Below are 20,412 nucleotides of genomic sequence, written 5' to 3'. Positions count from 1 at the left end.
AACCCGGCCGCCCGCACCTCCGTGACAGCGAAGACGCGCTTGCCGCAGGGCACCATCTTGTACCACTTGTCATGCAGGAGGTCGATGAATCCGGCCGACTTGTAGCGGCTGATGAACTCAGAGATGTTGGAGGTCAGCGGCGAGTTCTGGGGGAGGCCGATGCCGTAGCCTGGCCACGGTGGGGGGGGGTGGGGGGGAGAGAGCAGCAGTGCTGGGGTGGGGTGGGGGGGTACAGCCCCCAGCACCCACCCTGGAGCGGGCACCCTCCCTGCCCTGCATGGCCCCATCCAAGCTGCAGCCAGACACATGTGTGTACAAGGCACGTGCACACACATGCACACACACAGAGACCCTCCCCTCCCTGCTGCAGACCCCCCTCAAACCTTCAATAGCGAAGGGTTTGCCCACAGTGAGCAGTTTGCAGTCAGAGTCGATGGAGACCTCGTAGTCCAGCAGCGACTTGTCCATGATGAAGGCGTTGAGCTTGGGGGGCTCCGTCCTGCACCGACACAGCGGGGCCCTCAGGGAGGGGGCTGCTCCCCCCTTCCCCAGGGTCCCTCCAACCTGACATCCCTCCCTGGGGTTGGGGGGGATGTGTATGCCCAGGGTGGGGGTGCACAGGCTGCAGGGATGGCGCAAAACCTGCCCTGGGAGGGGTAAAAGGCGGGGGGGGGTAACCCTCCCATGCCCTTCCCACCCCTCACTTGAGCATGGTGACGCCAGCAGGAGTGGTGGGGACGTTGTATCGCCGCATGTACTCATGCATCTCCGGGAAGCTCTTCTTGATGTATTCCTCGGCGCTGCTCTCCCACACGGTGCCGAAGCGGAAGCCCTGCGAGGGGTGATGCAGCTGGAAGGAGGGACCAGCATGTCAGTACCCCCAGCCCAGGCGGGAGCAGCCCCCGGCTCCCTGGGGACACGGCCCCAAGCCCTGAGCACACGCAGCCCCAGGTGGGGGGTGGTCTGGGCATCCTGTGGAGATCCAGCAGCTCTTGCGGGGTGTCTGGCAAAGAGCCCCCCCCCAAGGGCAGCCTCAGCATAAACACACACCCCCACCTTCCTGGGACCTGAGAAGACCCCCACACACAGCCTCGGGAGAGGCTGTGCTGCAGGACTGGGGCTGGAGAGACCTTTCACGCTCATCCCAGCAGGGAAGATGCAGCAAGAAGCACAGACACCACCCCCCCCCTTCCCTGGACCTCAGCCCTGTCTCACCCCATCTGAAGCAGCCCAGACAGTCTCCCACCTTCGGGTCGTGGATGCCCGAGAGCTCCTCGAAGGTCTTGTCCCCCACCATGACGGCCGCAAGGTTGGCCGTGTAGCTGGAGAGCACCAGGAGGCAGAAGATGGCCCAGAGGTTCATGAGGAAGCGACCAGTGCAGCACTTGGGCGTCTTGCTGGACACAGTGCGCCCAAAGAGGATGGCATAGCAGAGGTTGAGGGCTGAGGAGTAGGAGAAGATCTTCATGCGGTTGCGGCCGTGGGGGGTCATGCCGTAGGGGCTCTTCCACTCGTACAGGGTGAGGAAGAGTGCTGTCATGTGTAGGGCCACGAAGATGCCCACCCACATGGTCCAGTGCAAGGGCCACATGAAGGCCCCGATAGGCGACGCCGTGTCCTTGGTCCTCACCAGGATGCCCAGGCTGGTGGAGAAGAAGGGGCTGGTGAAGTCGATGACTTTGCTCCGCGCCGAGTTGATGCTGAAGGAGGTGACGGCCATGTGGGCTGTGCCACTGAGCAGGTCCCCCACCAGCCCCGTCCAGCGTCCATTCTTCCAGGCCCCATATTTCCCATCACCCACGATGTAGAGCTCAAAGTCGAAGGGCACGTCCTCTGCCAGCTTCTCCAGCAGGTCGATGCAATACCCGTAGCAGCACTTCTTGTATGCCCGTGGCACCGAGCCGTTGTCGGCGCCAAGCTCCTCGAAGAGGGAGTCCAACACCACCGAGTCATTGGTGCCGGGGTCCAGGCAGAGCTGCCCGGCTGGGCAGCTCCCGTCCTCGTCCGCCTCCCTGGTGAAGACGAAGGGGTGCTCCACCAGCGTCACCACCCGCAGCCTCACACGGGCCCCCCCGGCCCCCTCGCCGGGGCTCTTGCGCTGGCGGTGGCTCTGCCACGTGCCCTCCTCCAGCTCCAGTTTGCCGTGCTGCCAGTTGCCCACCGTCACCCAGGTGGGCTCCCCCCGTGAGTCCCGCTGCAGGCTCCAGACGCGGTACTGCTGCTCCAGGCGCACCAGCGTCGCGTTCTCCACGCGCACGGGCCCCGTCCGGCCGTGGAAGGACGTGTTGGCCAGAAACCTGGTGGGGAGGAGGGTGTCAGCTCCGGTATCACCAGCTCCAGGGCCACAGCCAGGAAGAGCGAGAGACTGAGGGATGGGGCTTGTGGCCTGGAGCAGGACATGACCGACTCGGGCACAGACAAGGGCAGGGAGGAGCAGCAGGATCAACCCCGCTGCCCTGCAGCTCGCCGTGTTGGCAGGGCCAAGTGTTATTAATATTTATAGAGCAACCGCGCTCGGGCAGCTTTAGGGAGATCTGAAATGACACGTCCCCCGCCGTGCAGCCGGCACAAATCGTGTCCCGGGGAGGGCATCAGGGACCGGGGGGGGGGAGCTGAGCCCCACGGCAGCGGCTGCACACACCAGGGAGCACACCGGGCTCTGAGCCCTGGGTTCTCCCCGCTCTACAGTCACCCCAACGTGGGGCTGGGGCACAGACCCACCCCTGCACCCCAATACGATGGAGCTGGGGCGAGGGAAAGGGGCACCCACAGCACCTCCCTTACCGGGAGAGGAAGAGCCCTGAGGACTCGCTGCCCGCCCGGCGTCTGTCGTTGCAGTTCACCATCGTCTGCAGGAGAGCCAGGTCGGGGCGGACATGGGCGGCACTGGTGATGGCCCGGGACACCAGCTCCACTGCGTCTTGGATGAAGAGCTCCAGCGGTGGCCGGTTGACCTCCCCGTAGGCCAGCAGCCCCAGGGGCAGCCCCTCGGTCTGCAGCTCACTGGCGCTGAGCGGAGAGCCCAGCATCCAGTGAAACTCCTGCGGCAGCAAGCCCAATTCCTCGGCTGCCTGGAAGATGAGCCGAGCATGTCGCAGGTCACAGCCGAGCACCAGCACGGGGCTGGAGAGGGCCCTGAAGCGCTCCTCATGCTGCCGGAGGTAGCGGGTGGCCCCAGGCTCGTCCAGGTAGCCAAGGTCCAGGACAGTGCGGAGGAAGAGCTGGGAACGGCGGGCCCAGAGGCCGAGGAAGCCGGAGACATCCCAGGGGTGGCAGAGCATGAGGTTGGTCTCCTTCCAGTCGTTGGCCTGCAGGACGCTCACCAGCACATCCACCAGCGTCTCCAGCGAGCTCTGTCGGTCCATGTGGAAGTGGAAGGGGCTCTGCCAACACACAGCGGTTGTGGCTGTCCCCCCGCCCTGCTCCTGCCCGTGGGAAGAGCCCAGAGGCAGCACCAGACAGACGCAGTCCCTCCCGCCCTGGAGCCACCCGGTGCTCCCTGCCTGCTCCCTGCCCGTTCCCAGCCCCATTGCAGCTGAAGGAGATGGTTCCCCCCACCCAGTGCTGGCCGTGCACCCACCCATGAGCCAGAGGGATGCCCAGGGACCAGAGGGGAGAGCCCAGGGAGGAGACCCCCATGGGACACCCGGCTGGGTGTGCACGAGGGTTCACTGCCACCCGAGCAGTGGGTTCTGCATCCCCCTGCCCACACGCACAAGGGTCTCACGCCCCCAGCCAGGCATTGCCCCAGCTCCCCGCAACCGGCACACTCCAAGGACACACCGCTCACCAGGCAGCGGACGAGCACGCATGGAGGGCAGCGCAGCCTGTGGGCGTTCGCTGCCTCCCTGGACATCCCTGGGGGACAGGGGTGACCACGGTCCTGACACGTGCCAGGAGAGGAGTAACCTCTGCCCAGACATAGCCCGGGGTCAGTGCGCACATGGAGGGGTCCAAACGCGATACGGCCCTGTGTGGAGGTGGTCTGTCCCCAGAAGGGACGGGCTGAGGGAAGGGAGAGGGACAAATCCAGCCCAAGGACACAGGGCTGGGACAGGTCTCAGCTTGGCAGATATTGGGCTGCGAAACGTGGCACCGGCACGTATGGATGTCGCTGCTGGGACAGCAGGGCTGAACCGGGCGGCAGAGGGGACTGTGGGGATCCAGCGCCAGCACCGGGCACGTCCCTGGAGCCCTTCTGGGGCCAGACCGGGGTCAGGACTGGGGCTGGGGGGGGGCGCGGGGCTGCAGGAGGAGCTGGGGAAGTCGCCTTTGGAGTGGGACCTGGGATAGAGCTGGGCAGGGGGCCAGGAGAGAGATGAGATGGGGGCTGGGATGGAGCTGGGATGGAGCCAGGATAGAGCTGGGATGGAGGCTGGGATAGAACCAGGATGGGGCTGGGATAGAGCTGTGATGGGGGCCAGGATAGAGCTAGGATGCGGCCAGGATGGGGCCCGGGATGAGGCTGGGATAGACCCAGGCTGGGGGTCAGGATAGAGCCGGGATGGAGATGGGAATGGGGATGGGATGGGGCCGAGGTGGGAGCCGGGATGGAGCCAGGACACAGCCGGGAGAGAGCTGGGATGCAGCGAGGACGAGGGGCTGGAATAGAGCCGGGATGGGGATCGGGATAGGAGTCGGGACGGAGGCGGGAGAGGGTCCCCGGAATAGAGCCGGGATGAGGGTCGGGATGGGAGCAGGGATGGAGCCGGGACGGCAGCAAGGATGGGGAAGGGACGGGGTCGGCCGGGCAAGCAGGGAAGGGGAGCAGGGACGGAGCGCTGCCTCCCGGCGGCCCCGGTCCCCGCAGCCGCATCCGAGCGTCCCGGCGGCGGGGGGGGGGGGGGGGTGTGCGGGTCCTACCTGCGCTCGGAAGGGCAGCGGCCCGCGGCTGTCGAGGAGGCTGACGAAGGGGATCTGGAGGGCGGCGGCGAGGAAGTCGAGCTGGAGCAGCTCCCGCCGGGAGCGGGGCAGAGCCAGGACGGCGGCCACGCCGCGCACCACCAGCGCCCCGCAGAGCCACCGCGCCAGCGACCCCGGGTCCCGCGCCGCCGGGGCCCCCGCCACCACCTCCAGGCTGAGGTTGTAGGGCAGCCTCGCCCCCCCGGGACCGGGACCGGGACCCGGACCGGGGCCGGGGCCGGGACCGGGGCCCCCCCCCGCGGCCGGTACCGGCGGCTCTCAGCAGCGCGGCGCGGAGCCGGGCGCGGCCGGGGGCGGGGGGCGGCAGCAGCGCCCCGAGGCGCACGGCGGGGCCGGTGCGGGCCAGGACGCGGCAAGGCTGCGGGTTGCCCCCCCGCGCCCCCCAGCCCCGCCGCCGCCGCTGCCAGCAGCAGCCAGAACGCCCGCAGCCCCGCCATCCGCCCCGCCGCCGGCCCCGCCGCTCTGAGCCCCGCCGGGGCGGGCCGGGGGCGGGGGGGGGGGGGGCGGGCGGCTCCCGGCGGGCGGGGCGCGGACCCCGCCCGGCTCCGCGGTCCGCCCGTGCGGGCGGAGAACCGGCGGGGGCCCCGCGGGCAGCGCCCCGTCCACGGAACCGAGCGGGAGGGTCCGGGGCGGCCCCCGCCCGGCCCCGGTGCGCGGTGGGTCCCGCCGGGAACGGCCCCCGCAGCGGCAGGGGCCGCCCGCAGCCCACCTCCCCCCCCCTCCCTCCCCGCCCGCCCGGTGCTGCCGTGCGAGGGGCTGCGACCGCGGGGTGCCCCGGCACAGGAACCCCCCGCTCTTCCCCGGGGGGTCCCGGCTGCCGTTGGACCACCGGCACCTTCCTCTTCCTCTTCCTCCTCCTCCTCCGGCCGGGCGCTCACGGACGGCAGTGCCAGCGCTCCCCGCCACCGCCTGGGCTGGGATAAAGCCCCTCAGGGCGGCTCCTGAGCCAGGCTCGGAGCCGTAAACCCCCGCCCCCGGTAAAGGCCACCACCGGACCCCTCCATCCCTCCGCAATCAGAGAGGCAGCCTTGAATAATTTGAGGGGTCCTGGGGCTGCAGGGCCCGTCCCGCTGCGTGGGGAAGGGGCGAACGGCTGACACGCAGCAGCTTCGCAGCCTTCCTCCGCAGGGAGGGAAAGCGGGGTCACCCTCCTCATCCACACCAAGGAAACGGGGGCCCAGCCCAGCCCAGGGGCTCCTCACCCCCAGGAGCACAAACATCAGCTGCCAGGGAGACAGAGAGCCTCTACTAAATTAATAAGAAAAAGAAAGCAAGCAATGGAGCCAAATACCAGCTGGCAAAAAATAATCGATCACCAGACAAATTTAATGAGTCACAGCTAATGAATTCCCCTTGCGGAGATGGGCCCCGAGGGGGGAGGCTGTCAGAGCAAATCCTGCCAGGGCACGGGCAGCGCTGGTGGCCCCTTGTCCAGGGGTGTTGGTCCCCCCCCGAAACAGGGTCCCAACCACGGGGCCCCCCAGCAGCTCCTTCCCCCAGGGGTAAAAGTGGAGCAGCACCCACCGCCCCAGGCAGGAGCTGGGGAGGGGGGGTCCAACAGGCTCTTGGCATGAAATAGACCCCGCAAGCCCCAGCCTCTCCCTGGGTGCAGTGCAGGAGGGGGCTCACAGGGAAGCCCCATCCTCCCTCCAGCTCTGCCCAAGCACAGCACCCCAACCCGAATCCCAACTGGGGGAACTGGGAGGGAGCGTGGGACAACTGGGAGGGAAGGCTCCAGTCTGGGCTTGGCAGGGTACAGGCTGCTGCCGTCCTGGGGGGGGCCTTGGGGCTCTCCCTGCGGCAGGGACACGCTCCCACCGCAGCCCCCAGAGCAGCCCCTGGCTCAGGCTGACGCTCCCTGATGCAGCCGATTAACGTTGATCCAAACTGTCAGGAGGGAGGTGGGGAGCAAAAGACAAGAGAATCGCCACTTATTAAGCTAAAAGCATTATCTGAGCACGCTGGCAGGAGCGTGGTCTGCACCGATGCTTCTGTTATTAAAGTGCACTTTAAATCAACTGCGCTTACTTCTGGTGTATTAAGCAGGCCGGTCTGGTGGGTGCACATGGGGATGGCCGTGGTCCCCAAGATCCAGGGGACCCCCTTCCATCCCCATGGGCCGCGAGGCAAAGCCTCGTGGGGACGGGGAGGGACCTGCGGGGCAAAGACGACCGAGCAGCAGCACGGCTTCCCTCGGACAAGGAATCGCCTCCCTGCTGACAGTGCTGCTGGGGAAGCGGTGGTGGGTTATCGAGATCTGTGGCCAGCAGCAGGGTGTTAAAGAAAAACCTCAGGCATCTTTCACTATAAAAAACAAATCTTTTATGTAAAAAATAAACCTAAACAAAACCCACAACCCCCGCTGCCATGCTCGTGACAATACAAAAGGCCGATTCCCCAGAACACCGTGAAAACAAAGTAGCTGGATCCAAATATATATAAATTGTCAACTTACGAGACTGGAAATAGCACCTTGCTGGCCCCCCCCGCCTCTCCCCGAAGGAGTCAGCCCCGCACCCCGAAACCACCACCCACACTCTGAGCCCAGGGACACCCCCCACAGCCCCCTGCCCGCCGGACCAGGAGGATGGATGGGGCAGTGCGGGAGTCCCGTCTTCAGGCTTGGTACCCCAGGGACCCCCCCCCCCCCCCCCGTCTGTCCCCCACAGCACCTACGCTGCCCCTGGGCACGCCCCAGGAGCAGGAGCTGCTCAGGCCCCGCTGTCACGAGAGCGGAACAAGCCCACAGCGGGATCCCGGCTGTGAGGGGTCCGGCAATAGCGAGCAGCATTTCCCAGGGCAGGATGAGCAGAAGGGGTCTCCAAAATCCAATCTCAAACCGGTATTAAGAGAAAAACACTTTTCTGTCTGCACTGCAGGGTCAAGTAACGAAAAGAAACAAAAAAGGGCCAGGGGAAGAGAAGGGGAAAGAGCTGGAGCTGCGTCCTGAACCCCTCTCTCGGAGCCGGCGACGCTCCTCCCGCAGCCGGCCGCCCCGAGTCTGCCCCCGCCGGCACCGAGCAGCAAATCGGGGTGAAAACGGTCCCTGTGTTGTCCCACACGCAGCAGCCCTGCAGCCCCCGCGCTTGTCTCAGTCCCGTGTCATCGGACGCCAGACCGAGCAGGCAAATGCTCCGGCGTGCGCCGTGTGACAGGTGCTGGCGAGGACGCGAGCCAGGCGTGCTTGCACGTCTGCGTGTGCAGGTGCCCGAGGGCGGGCTGGTTCTTCCCCAGGAGCTGGGCAGGGAGAGGCAGAGGGGTGTGAGGGCAGGGGGTGCCTCTTCATTTGGCTGGTTTGGTGATGATGCGAGCAGAGAAGTCAAAGAGGTTCTTGTTGATTTTCCGGAGGGTGCTCACCTCCTCTTCCAGCTCGCTCACCTGGATCGTCAGATGCTCCTGGTCTCCTACCAGGTTCTGTGACAGAAAAACGCAACAGAAAAGCATCAGGCACCCGAGTCTCACCTCTGGCAAGTGGAGGCTGGTGCTCCCCTCAACAGCAGCAAATCCCCAACCCTTTTGTCCTCTCCCTCCTCCATCTCCTACTCAAACCGCAGCCCCTCCTGCCTACACCATCAGCAAATTCCAGGGCTCATTCCTCCCCAACTTGCACAGGGCCCTAAGAACCGGTTCAGCTGAACAGAGAACCCTCCCAAGGGCTCCGTACCAGAAGGACACAATTCCCTCGTCTCGGAGCAGCTCTCACCTTTTCCCTTGTTGAGTACATCTGCGAGTACATCTTCTCAGCCTTCTCCAGGTAGCTCTCCCCAGACTCCTGCAGGGACCAGACAGGAGTGATCAATACGGAAGACCTGGGCCCTCTCCCAACGCCCCTGGGCAGGGTTCCCCACTGGAGAAGGCGAAGAAACCCTCCCCGGCCCCACAAGACAAAGCAGAAACTGAGCAGACTCCAGAGGGGTACGGCCAACTCTGCGGCATCAGCAGAGCCTGGCTGGAGCTGCGGCCCCTTTCCAAAATGGAAGGCCTGTGCACAGGTCCGGGCAGGGATGGGAGTCCCAAAACAGCCCCCTCGAGAGTGCCTTGTGCAGGGGTCTGCCAAGCTCCTCTCCCAGCAGGGACAGAGCGCTTTGCCTGGGCAGGGGGAAGCACTGGGCTCGCCACGCCGCAGGCTGCTCTCCTCGGCACCGTGCTGCGAGCGGAGGAGCCCGACTGACTGCGGGACTGACATCTGCAGAGCAGCACCTGAGCTGGCCCTGCATCACCGGTGTGCCGTCCCCTCTGCTGAGCAGCAGCGGGCAAACAGCACCTCCTGGACCGGCTGCCACCTCCCCGACATGGAGCTCATCCATCAGCCGTGGCAGGACTGTCACTCGCCTGGGGACAGATGCTGACAGAGGAGAGAAGCTCTGGGACCACCCGCAGAGAGACCAGGGGATGGACCGGCACGGCACACGGCGAGCCTGTGATCATAGATGGTGCAGCATACCCCCCCCTGCCTGGGGACAGCCGCTCGGGGACCGAGGGACAGCAGTGGTGGGACGGCAGAGCCAGCCCACGCCGTGGCACAAGGCTGGGAGGACAAATGACTGCAACAGCCAGGACAGCGAGGGGAGTGCAAGGGAGGAGGAACAGGTTTCACCAGGCTGGAGAAGGGCGTTGGCGGAGGGGGAACAGCCTCTGGGAGAAAGAGGCAAAGACGCTGCGTGGGGGGCTCCTGACTTTGGGCACGACTTTGGGCAGGGCAGAGCTGCAGAGCTCCAATGATCTCCAGACCCCCCCACCCGCCACGACTGACACTGGGGTGATTTCAAAGGGACACCACCCTGCACCCCAGCCAGGACCCTCCTCCATTTGGAGACCTCGGTCCAGGGGTTCCTCTTCCCCAGACACAGCCGAGAGCAAGGGAGGAGCCTGCCTGCAAGGCTCCCACCGCAAGCCAGTTAATTGGGCAATTCCACTGCTTTAAAAAACGACACTTGGGGAAGTTTAGCAGCACGGGGGAAGATCTGAACAGGCCGTGGAGCTGCTGCCCATCAGCAGTGGATCAGCGCGGACTGGCCACCGACGCTGCTCTGGCTGGAGGAGAAATTTTGCACCCTCCAGCACAAACCCCCGACACGACCTCCGACTCCCCCTCCCCAGCAGCGTGCTCATCCCCAGTACCTGCTGGTGGAGCCCGAGGCGCAGCGTCACTCCCTCGCTCCCCTGCTCATCGTTGCTTTCGGTGCCATGGAGGTGTTTGCTGAATTTGGGGAGAGGCACGCTGGGTTTCCCGTCCGGGTTGAACATGTTGGCTGGGGCCAGCACTATGAAGGCATTTGTAACCGGACCTGGGATGGGACAAGAGGAGGGGATGGGTCGGATTTTCCCCTCCGGTGAGTCTGCCTCTTGCCTGGTGCCGCCGGCAGCCCCGAGAACAGAGAGTACGACCTGCAGCGCAGGCAGCTGCCAGTACTCCTGCCTTCCTCCCCGGCACCTGGGAAGAGGCAGAGCCCCTCTCCCCGTCCTTGGCAGTGGAGAGTGGGGACGTGGCTCTGCACCCCGGGCCCGGCAGGCAGCACGGGGAGGAGCGGGGCGGCCTGGCCATCCTCTGCAGAGCCAGCCATCCATCAGCAGCTGCCGCTCTCGCAGCTGTCTCCTGCAATGATCTATCACACACTCTCATTTGGCAGAGCTAATGAACGCTTTAATTACTGCATTTACCCACACAGGCTGCTGCTTTCTGTCAGCAGCCCCCTTTGCTCCCCCTTCTGAACTCATGCTTGCTGGCAAACTCCCACCGCTGCCCCCCCCCACCCCAAACCTTTCCCCATCAGACACAGTGACCCCCCAGCCCCCCAAAGCCCCCCGCACTGCCTGCAGCACACCTCCAGCAGCCAGTGGGCTTGTGTGCAAGCAGAGCAGCTCGGTCACTGCTAATAAATCCCCAACCATCCATCTTCCCCTGGCCAAACTTGACAGCACGAAGGGAAAGGTTAAAAGGATCCAGATGCACCTGAGGGGAGGCAGGCTGCTGCAGCGCCCGCCCAGCGTCCCCACCAAAGGCAGCAGGGAAAGGTGCAGGATAAGGGAGGGAGCCCTGGGGAGGGGTCAGAGCCGCCCGAGGCTTTCGGTCTCTGCAGAGGAGACGGACAAAAGCACCTCTGATGCAGGCAAGGGCTCCCCTCACCATCATCTCCCCCTCCAGCTTGACCAGAGCCTGCTCCGAAGCCTGACCCTCCCGGGATCCAAGGCTGGATCCCACTGGCAAACAAAAGGCTCCACCAAATACTCGGCCCAGAAGCTGCTCTGCCAGCAGTCCCAGGCTGGCCCCGAAGCTGCTCTTTGCCAACACTTTGCTGTAACAAACCATTTGTTTTACTCTTCCTCCTTGAAGACGTTTGCTGCTGCTTATGAAAGTATCCATTAGTGAGATTATCGCTGTTGGTTCACTGGCAATTTGAGAAGCAATTTGAAAGGAAGGGACAAGAAAGGCAGAGAGAAGAAAATCTCATGCACTAGTGCACAGATGCCCAAAACTGGTCACTATCCAGGCGCAGACCCCCCCAGCTGCTCTCAGGCCCCAGTGCTGATGCAAGTCCCACCTTGCATCCAAGCCCACCTTGTCATGACAGCTCGGGCACCAGGCAGTGGGTGACACCCTGCCAGTGTGGGCAGAGGGACTGGACTCAACTGGGGGAGAATAAATAATCTGCCTTCCAACACTGGCAGCTGCCGGCAGGTCGGATCGGCTGGAGCATTCCCAGGGTGGCCTTGCGCAGATGAGCTCTCGGGCATGGTCTGTGCCACACAGTGTTTGCAGAGAGAAGGATGGAGCTTGTGTGACAGGATGGGAACCAAGGCCCGGAGGGATTTGGGGGCAGTGTTGGCAAGAGAATCAGGGAGTGTTGGCTCACAGGCTCATCCCAGAGGTGTCCTGCTTCCCCTTGGAGCAGTGCCAGCCATGCTGGGTGACCAGGAGCAGCCCTGCCTTGCCCAGCCCAGTCACAGCTCATTACCCAAGAGCAGCAGCCCAATTTCTCAAAGTCCATCTGCCTGCCCATACTCTGCCCCCACTGCCCGCCCCTGTCAAGGACAGGCAAACCTTGCTGGAAAAGCCCCCTGCATCTGTCCTGCCTGCACAGCCAGGCTCCTCTTGAGCCCTGAGCCACGCTCCAACCCCTCCAATCTATTTGCAGCATCATCATGTGGGGAGGGCAGTGGTTTCTGCCTTGCCCCCAGCTACTCACTCTGCCCTGTGAACAGAGGGACCTCGCTCTCCCAAGCACACCAGGCTGGAGGTTGCTGTCACGTCAGCTGTGGCAGAAAAGCCCATGTCATCTCTGCCTTGGAAAGGGAAAGGCTCAGGGAACGCGCTGGAGGGGTGAGCAGGGCAGCAGCAGGGAACAGACCTTGCTGGGAGGCTCACATCACTGCTCGGAGAGGCGGCGAGAAAGGCCAAGGGGAGATGGGGACACGCTGGAAAGCAGCGCTGCAGGGAACTCGTTGCCTCACTAAGACAGGGTGGCAGGGCTGCCCAAGAGAGGCAGCACTGGGACAGAAGAGCCGCAGAGCTCCCAATGCAGGGAGGCTGCAGGCAGCCTGCGCTCTGTGTGGGGACCCTCCACCTACGGCACAGCTCTCTGGTGGTGGGCTCCCCTGGATGGCAGCTCCTGATCCACAATACAGCTCCCACCCCACTTCTGGGCTCAGGTGAAACACACAGCAGCAGCAACAGGGTGGTACTGGTGCCAGGACTGCCAGGGAAGCCAAATACCTGCCCACAAGAAGAAGTGAGCCAGCAGAGGCTGCAGAAAGCACCTGCACCTCATGGCCCCAGCACCCAGCAGCATGGTCAGCCTGGTCCTGCCCCACATGGGAAGAGCTTGTGTCCACCTTCACTCCCCTACAGCCTCAAGGAGGGTTTTAATGCCTGGCTCGCAGTGAAAGCTTGGCCCCCCCCCTCCTCTGATGACTCACACAGCTCCGATTTTGTCTGCTTTCACCCTTCTAATGCTAGTGGAGCAAGGTTGGATGGGCGCTGCAGTAGGTCCCCATTAGAAACGGTCCTTGGCAGCAAAAGGAAAGAAGGAAAAGGTCTGCAGGCAGCCTGGCTTTCAGCGACTGCCCTGAGGCAGCAGCTTGCCCACCTTTGTCCAGAGGCAGCATCACAGAGGAACAGGGTCTGACTTTCACCACCGCCACCTTCTGGGAGGGTTTAGGCAGTGCCTGGAGAGCAGTGCTGCCAGCCCCACCAGCAAGAATGGTGTTAAGAGTCTGGAGACCACCACAATCATATAAGAAATCCACTGTTAGCAACAGCTCAAATGCAACAGGAGGGCTAAATCGTCCACTGCTCTGAGGCACCTAATTGCCAATCTGAGCCTGTAAAGATTTGTTTGCATGGTTTATCAGAGCCATTAGACTGAAATCCCAGACGACTGCTTATATCGGATTCACTTCAGGCCTAATGAGCTCACAGGTGCTCGTTGCTGGGGTCACAGAGACAGCCTCTTCTCCAGACACATCCTCCCCCTCTCACAGCCTCCCCAGGCGTCAGGGTGTGTGTGGGGCAACTGCTCCCTTTGGAAAACAAGGAAGAAGATCCTGGATGTCCTCAGTGACAAGGTGAAATCTATGACTCACTCCCTGACAGTGCACAGGGGGGTTGTTAACAGACATCGGCAAGGTCAAAACATTACTCCAGACAGCTGAGGCGTCCTTCTAATGCCTCTACCCTTCCTGGAGGTGTGAAGCAAGTAGCAGAGAAATGCCTTAAGTGCCCAGGGTGGCGTCAGAGCAGCAGAAGTGAGACAGCAGCGGCCTTTGGCAGTTGAGGAGGAAAGGATCCCGGAGATAAGGGCATGCCTACCTTTGTGATTCATCGTCTTCAGGCACTGCTTGCTTTGGATGTCCCACAGCCGGACAGTTTCGTCGTGTGAGCCGGAAAGCAGCAGGCTGCCATCCGTGGAGACCGACAGACATGTCACCTGGTTCCTGGAATGAGGAAGAGGATGTTTAAACTCAGGATGACCCAAGGAGTGCCAGAAAGTGGTGAGGTGGGCAGACGGGGCCAATGAAGTGTTTGCCAGGTATGTCTGGTCCCTCACCTGTGCCCTTTGAAGACCTTCCCGTTCTCCCGCTCTGTCTGGAAGGTCCGGTCTCTCTGGACCGGCTGCAGAAATGAAGGAAGGAAGGGAGAGAGCGTTTAAATTCAGGAAGACTGAAGCCAGCAGGTTCATCACTGTGTCTGGAGGGAGCAGAGGAGATACAGGGGAACCCAGGCCCTCCCATGCCCTGGCAGGTCACACCAGTCACATACACAGGGAGGTGACAGTGGCTCAAGGTGCTACATCAAGGGCAGCATCGAGCAGATCTGCAGCCCCACACACTCACCCAAGCACAGAGGTCAACCTGGAAGATGGATCCATCCATGCCGCCGCAGAACATGTGATACTCGGAGAGGTCAAGAGTCACAGCCATGATCCCCACATCGAAGAGGACAGAAAGCAGGAGCTCCCCAGATGAGATTTCCCAGAGCTGGAGTGAGAGGGTACAGGAGTGTATTGGGTTTGCATGGCAAGGTTTTGGTAGCGGGGCGGGCTACAGGGGTGGCTTCTGTGAGAAGCTGCTAGAAGCTTCCCCTATGTCCAACAGAGACAATGCCAGCCGGCTCCAAGACAGACCCGCTGCTGGTCAAGGCCGAGCCCATCAGCGACAGTGGTAGTGCCTCTGAGATAACATATTTAAGAAGGGAAAAAATGTTGCTGCAGCACAGAAGCTGCAGCCAGAGAGAGGAGTGAGAACACGTGAGAGAAACAGCCCTGCAGACACCAAGGTCAGTGAAGAAGGAGGGGGAGGAGGTGCTCCAGGCACCGGAGCAGAGATTCCCCTGCAGCCCGTGGGGAAGACCATCGTGAGGCAGGCTGTCCCCTGGCAACCCAGGGAGGTCCACGGTGGAGCAGATATCCACCTGCAGCCCGGGGAGGATGCCACGCCGGAGCAGGTGGATGCCCAAAGGAGGCTGTGACCCTGAGGGAAGCCGGCTCTGGAGCAGGCTCCTGGCAGGACCCGTGGAGAGAGAAGCCCACGCTGGAGCAGGTTTTCTGGCAGGACTTGTGACTCCACAGGGGACCCATGCTGGAGCAGTGTGGTCCTGAAGGACTGCACCCCGTGGAAGGGACCCATGATGGAGCAGTTCATGGAGAACTGTCTCCCATGGGAGGGACCCCACGCTGGAGCAGGGGAAGAGTGCAGAGTCTTGCCCCTGAGGAGGAAGGAGCGGCAGAGACGTGTGATGAACTGACCCCAACCCCTATTCCCCGTCCCCCTGTGCCACTGTGGGGGGAGGAGGTGTAGAAAACCAGGAGTGAATCTGTGCCCAGGAAGAAGGGAGGGGTGGGGGGAAGGTGCTTTAAGATTTGGGTTTATTTCTCACTACCCTACTCTGGTCGATTGATAATAAACTAAGTTAATTTTCCCCAAGTCAAGTCTGTTTTGCCCGTGATGGTAATTAGTGAGTGATCTCTCCCTGTCCTTATCTCAACTCATGAGCCCTTCCTTATATTTTCTCTCCCCTGTCCAGCTGAGGGGGGGAGTGATAGAACAGCTCTGGTGGGCACCTGGCGTCCAACCAGGGTCAACCCACCACAAGGAGAATTAGGGGCCTAAATTGGAAGGATTGGAAGAACACACTGCTGCTTATCAGCACCTGCCCAGCAGCAAGCTGGCAGCTGGTACCAGCATCCCCTCCTTGCTACGGTTGGGGAAACCGAGTCCAAGGCATAACCATGGCAGAACCCAGGATCAGCCTCTTTGTGACCGTGAGACAATTTTCCCAGGCAGCTCCACAACGGCCCTCAACCCCCTCCAGTGCCTGTCCTGCCCCCAGGGCAGACCCCTCCACACAGGGCAGGAGGAGCAGGCTGCAGCTTCCAGCCTGCTCTGCTCCCTGCCCTTTGAGACTAAAGGACATCAGCAAGGGAAATCAGAGGAGCTGACCCCAACATTCCCCAGGAGAAGAGGGACTGCAAAGCGCGCAGAGGTCCAGCCCGAGGGCAGGTGCAGAGAAACTGCTGGTGTTTGGAGAGGCAAAGCCCATTAGGTCTGGCAGCTCTGACTCATCACAGAGACAGCCAAGAAATTCAGCTACTGCAACCCTCATGGACAGCTTTGCTGCAGCCCAGCAGAAACTCTGCTTTAACCCTGTGGGGCTTGCACACCTCTGGGACTCTTGTTCAGCAGGACAGAGCCAAGCCTTACCTTCGCTGTCTGGTCAAGGGAGGCTGTGGCAGCTCGGGCCAAGGGCCCTCCAAAGCCACAGCACAAGTCCGTGATAGGGAGGCTGTGTCGGGACCACACATGGCGAGGGTCAGGGATCTGGGAGGGCTCTGCCTGCAGCACGCTGTAGGGGAGAACAGAGAGACGAGTTGGCATGGCAGGTCAGCAAGAGCAATGCTGGGGATGCCAGAGCAAAGCGGCTCTGAGGATTGCTGGCCAAGGCTCTTCTTCCTCTGGAATGGCTCTCCTGGCTGCAAAGACCAAGCAGGACACAGAAGCCATCAGCGGCCACAGCACCTGTGATACTGAGGACAAGGGCTGCTACTGAGCTCCCCATCCCACAGGGGACAGAGACCTCCACTGCCATTAGCAGGGAAAGGGCACAATCCACTCTGTGTCAAGCAGGGAAAAGAAGTCAGAGCCATATGCCACAGCTTGGGAAACCCAGAGGAGACGCTAGGAAAAACCCCTCTGGCAGCGAGGATGACAGCAGCGGAACAGCCACCTAAGGAGGGCACAGACTCATCATCACCAGCAGGCTTTACAAACAGCTTAGACACGCAAGCTTAGTTAGAGTTGATTCCGCCTCTGAGAAGTGGTGGCTGATCTCTTATTCTAATATTCCTCACCCAGATGCTCCCTGTCCCCCATACAAATGGGTCAAGACCTCCCCACAGGCCACCATTACCTGTAAAGGTTCCACACCAGGGCCAGACAGTCCTTTGCCCCGGAGAGAAAGTGGCTGCTGTCGTCAGTAAAGCAAAGGCATGTGAGGTCCTGGTAGTGTCGGTTCAGGATGGCTAGGAGGTTCCCGTTGGAGACCTAGAGCAAGGGAAAGGGCAGGAGAATATTAAGAAAGAAGCACTGAGATGCCCCGGAATAAGATAGCACTCTGCCCTCAACAGTTGTGGGTGCAGCAGCACCTGCAGCTCCATCGCCAGGTGGGTGTTGCTGTGTATTTACAAAAAGGTAAATACAGCAGAAGACAGTTTGAAGAGGTTGTGCCCATGTTAACTCTGGAACCTAGTGAAGCCAGTGCCCTTTCTCTGGTCAAGACACAAACGTGCAGTAAAGATTTCCTGTTTACTGTTAATATTAGTTTGACGGCTTCTTCCAACCTCCCACAACACCTAATGGAATGGCTGCGGGCGCCACAAAAGCCGCAGGAGGCTGCATGCCACTCCAGGGGTTGCTGTACTTCAGCACAGCTGCATGGTCTCGGGCCAGCAGAGGCTTTAGGGTGGACATGGAGTTCCCTAAACCCGGAGCTTTTCTTGTTAAAAGGCAACACTGCAGATGGGGAGGGAACTAAGGAGGCAGCGAGGGAGTCCTGCATAAAAGAACAGAATCGACTCCCTCTCATTGTCTGAATTACACCTAAAAATAAAACCAAACTGCAATTCAATGGAGAACAAGTGCTTTCACAGAGAAGGCACAAAACTAGGTCTCTTGGGCCGATTTCCAGCTCTACGATGGTTTCCACGCAGCCTCTCTAACATGCCTGTTCCCTCTGCCAGAAGGAGAGTGCCGTCACCCACTCCAGGCAGATGCTCGGAAGCGTTTGCAAGGCAAGGCTAGCTGGGGACAGACAGAAAGGGCCATGTTCTGCAGATGAAGCAGAGCAGGGACCAGCTCAGAGCATCACGAGTGAGTAACTCCCACTCGCTGCAGTCTCAGCCCAGCATTCCTTGTGAAGGCTTTTTTTCTAAAGTTGCCACAGTCACATTTTTAAAAGAAAAATCTGATGAATTAAGATAGAGCCACCCACATAACAAGGCTCAGAAACATCCCCCAGGATGGAGAGCTTTCCAGGTTAGACATCTCGGTGTTTAATCCCAGGGCTCACAACAAGCTTGTTCTTTTATTTGCTTGGTGGAGTGCTTAGAATGCAGTGTAATCCCCACGTAAATACACCGCTAATTAAAAACAGAAGAATGATGACCAGAGCACAGCAGTCTCTGCAGACATCCAGATCACAAGTCACATGCAAATACTAGGCTAAAACATGGAAGAAGTGCTAAAGGAAAACTAGGTCCTGTGTTTCTGCTTCGAGGGAGCAACGCCTGACCCCTAAGGCATCTGTAGCAGCTTGGAAAGAGAAGGAAAGAACAGACCTAAGCCTCACTCAGCACCTCCCACCACAATTTCTTCCCCCCTGCTTTGACAAGCTGCCCCACAGTCTGCACGCCCGTGGAGGCCACCAAGCAGCCAGCCCCAGCCCCTCGGGGCAACGGGGAGCTCAGACCGCACCAGGACAGCTGTAACATACATGACGCAGCACAGCCTTCGCCCCACTGTGGAGCCCAGATAATGTGGATTTACCGACTCCTGACGGGACGGGGCCACTCACTAACTGTACAGGACGCGAACCTCTACATCCCCATTCCCTGTGCCAGCTGGCAGCCCCCTTACCTCCCACAGGTAGATGCTCTCAGCAACCCCAGCCAAGATGTAGAGCCCATTGGGAGAAGCCGTCAGGCAGGTCACTGGCCCAGGGCATATGATCTTCTGCTGGAGCTGGTCCTGGGGGCAGAAAGACCAGAGTGGCTGTTGAGTACGGGCTGGAGTATGGGAGGGAGAGAGAAACAAGACCCTGGTTCAGTTGAGATCGGCCCATGGGAGAAGAGGCAGCTCAGGCAGCGTCTGATGTGCTGTGGCTGTCTGTGTTTGAGCCATGCCCTCAACCCACAACAGCACTGCTGCGCTTCGGAGATTCAATGCCAAAGAGGAAGATGATGGAGGACCACCGTCCATCTGTACAAATCGCATCGCATTGCTCTGCGTTTTGCTGGTTTTGCTGCAGTTGCTTCGTGTTTAGCCCCACAGGGAAAAGGTAAATTCCCCTCCACCCTCTTCCAAGCTCCAGCGACAGGCAGCAGGAGGGGTACCAAAACGCAAGGGATCTGGATGCAGTTATGCTCCAAAGCTGGGGAACCCTGGAGATTCAGCAGAAAACAGGCTCAGAAGATTACAGCAAAATAACATTGATAAAAAATAAAGATGATGGGAGCTCACAGCCCGGAAGAGCAAGCAGTGGGTCTGAGAGCAGCTCCTTGCAGCTCAGGGGAACTGGAAAAAACAGACCCTGAGATGTGGCAGCGAAGGGGCTGCGTGTGCTGAAACTGATGGGCTGCTGCTGCTTTCTGCGGAGGTGAACAACAGGGAATGGAGAGGTTACGGCTGTATTTGCCACCGTCTTGCCCTAGTTTAAGTACAAGCGGGATGCAGCTAGCAGGACGAGGATGGGGTATGGCCATGTAGGGACGGGTGATGTTTGTCCAGCTGCGTTTAGGCTGGAAGGGACAGAGAACGGACCGAGGTGATGGGAGGCTTCAGGCGAAGGGGGCCCAGCCTCGGGGTGCCCGCATCCCCCCAGGCTCCCCCTCGATGGGGACGGTCGGGTTCCTGGGCAGCCCTGGGAGCCGTGAGGCTCATTTCCAGACTCGGGAAGGGGAGGTGTGGGGGGCACGGCTGTGGAGACACCAGTCCGGAGAGGAGCCCGACAGCCGATTCCTCCTGCAGAAAACATCTTTCCTGGTGGTTCCCGATAGGCCGAGACCCCCAGGGAGGGAGCTGGGCCTTATGGGATCCATCACCGCGTGGGGGAGGCCAAGGCAGGGAGGGGGCTGCTGGCAGGAGACGGGGGGCTCAGGAGCATCCCTGGAGGGTCTCTGCGGTGAGAGGGATGTCGGGCATCAGTCTGTGGTGACGGGGGTCGTTATCGGGGGGGGGGGGGGGCTGGGGGGCTGAACACAGAGAGACCGGGGGTCTCTACGGAGAGAGGGGCCATGGTGGGGGGGGGCCTGACCATAGAGACCGGGGGTCTCTACGGAGAGAGGGGCCATGATGGGGGGGGTCCAACCATAGAGACTGGGGGTCTCCCACGGAGAGAGGGGCCCTCGCCACAGAGACGGGAGTTCTCCAGGGACGGGGGGGGGGGGCCTGGCGCATCCCCACAGGGACGGGGGATCCCTCCGCGGGGCACGGGGGCGCCCCTCGAGCCGAGGCCTCCCGGTCCCGCCCGCCGCGCCGGTACCTTCCTCTGGAGCTCCCAGACGTTGATGTAGCTCTTGCCGAGCTGGGCCCCCAGCAGGTGCTCGCCGCCCAGCAGCGCCAGCCCGCGGGGCCCGCTGTTGCCGCCGCGGTAGCCGGGCAGGGCAGAGCCCGAGTGCAGCTCCCAGACGGAGCAGTTGCAGAGAGGCCCGGCGGCGTCCGACACCAGCGCCACCTCCATGGGCGCCGCCATCTTCGCGGTCCGCCAGGGCCAGAGAG

General features: G+C 61.6%; 3 protein-coding genes across 3 annotated transcripts in view; 1 reads left to right on the top strand and 2 right to left on the bottom strand.

Annotated features, from left to right (window-relative positions):
- The window catches only part of GRIN3B (glutamate ionotropic receptor NMDA type subunit 3B), a 7,334-nt gene extending 1,974 nt beyond the window's left edge, over positions 1 to 5,360 (bottom strand). The window contains 8 exon segments of the mRNA XM_041127982.1: positions 18 to 169; positions 384 to 499; positions 705 to 850; positions 1,247 to 2,297; positions 2,785 to 3,383; positions 4,864 to 5,095; positions 5,142 to 5,317; positions 5,319 to 5,360. Of these exon segments, the coding sequence (XP_040983916.1) occupies positions 18 to 169; positions 384 to 499; positions 705 to 850; positions 1,247 to 2,297; positions 2,785 to 3,383; positions 4,864 to 5,095; positions 5,142 to 5,317; positions 5,319 to 5,360 (2,514 nt within the window).
- Positions 1 to 9,814, top strand: part of TMEM259 (transmembrane protein 259) — a 26,157-nt gene extending 16,343 nt beyond the window's left edge. Inside the window, exon 12 of the transcript XR_003925999.2 lies at positions 9,804 to 9,814. The gene's annotated coding sequence lies outside the window, so the exon portion shown is untranslated. The remainder of the gene's footprint in view (positions 1 to 9,803) is intronic.
- On the bottom strand, positions 7,223 to 20,412 carry WDR18 (WD repeat domain 18). The gene is made up of 10 exons (XM_030032679.2): positions 20,177 to 20,412; positions 18,553 to 18,663; positions 16,829 to 16,962; positions 16,123 to 16,264; positions 14,257 to 14,400; positions 13,971 to 14,035; positions 13,733 to 13,857; positions 10,045 to 10,211; positions 8,627 to 8,695; positions 7,223 to 8,337 (listed from the first exon to the last, which is right to left on the bottom strand). The coding sequence occupies exons 1-10, from the start codon at positions 20,384 to 20,386 to the stop codon at positions 8,206 to 8,208; spliced, it is 1,299 nt and encodes a 432-aa protein (XP_029888539.1). The 5' UTR covers positions 20,387 to 20,412; the 3' UTR covers positions 7,223 to 8,205.

Source organism: Aquila chrysaetos, chromosome 12, assembly GCF_900496995.4.
Source record: "Aquila chrysaetos chrysaetos chromosome 12, bAquChr1.4, whole genome shotgun sequence".
Classification (NCBI taxonomy): Eukaryota; Metazoa; Chordata; class Aves; order Accipitriformes; family Accipitridae; genus Aquila; species Aquila chrysaetos.
This window is presented reverse-complemented; position numbering and strand designations above follow the sequence as displayed.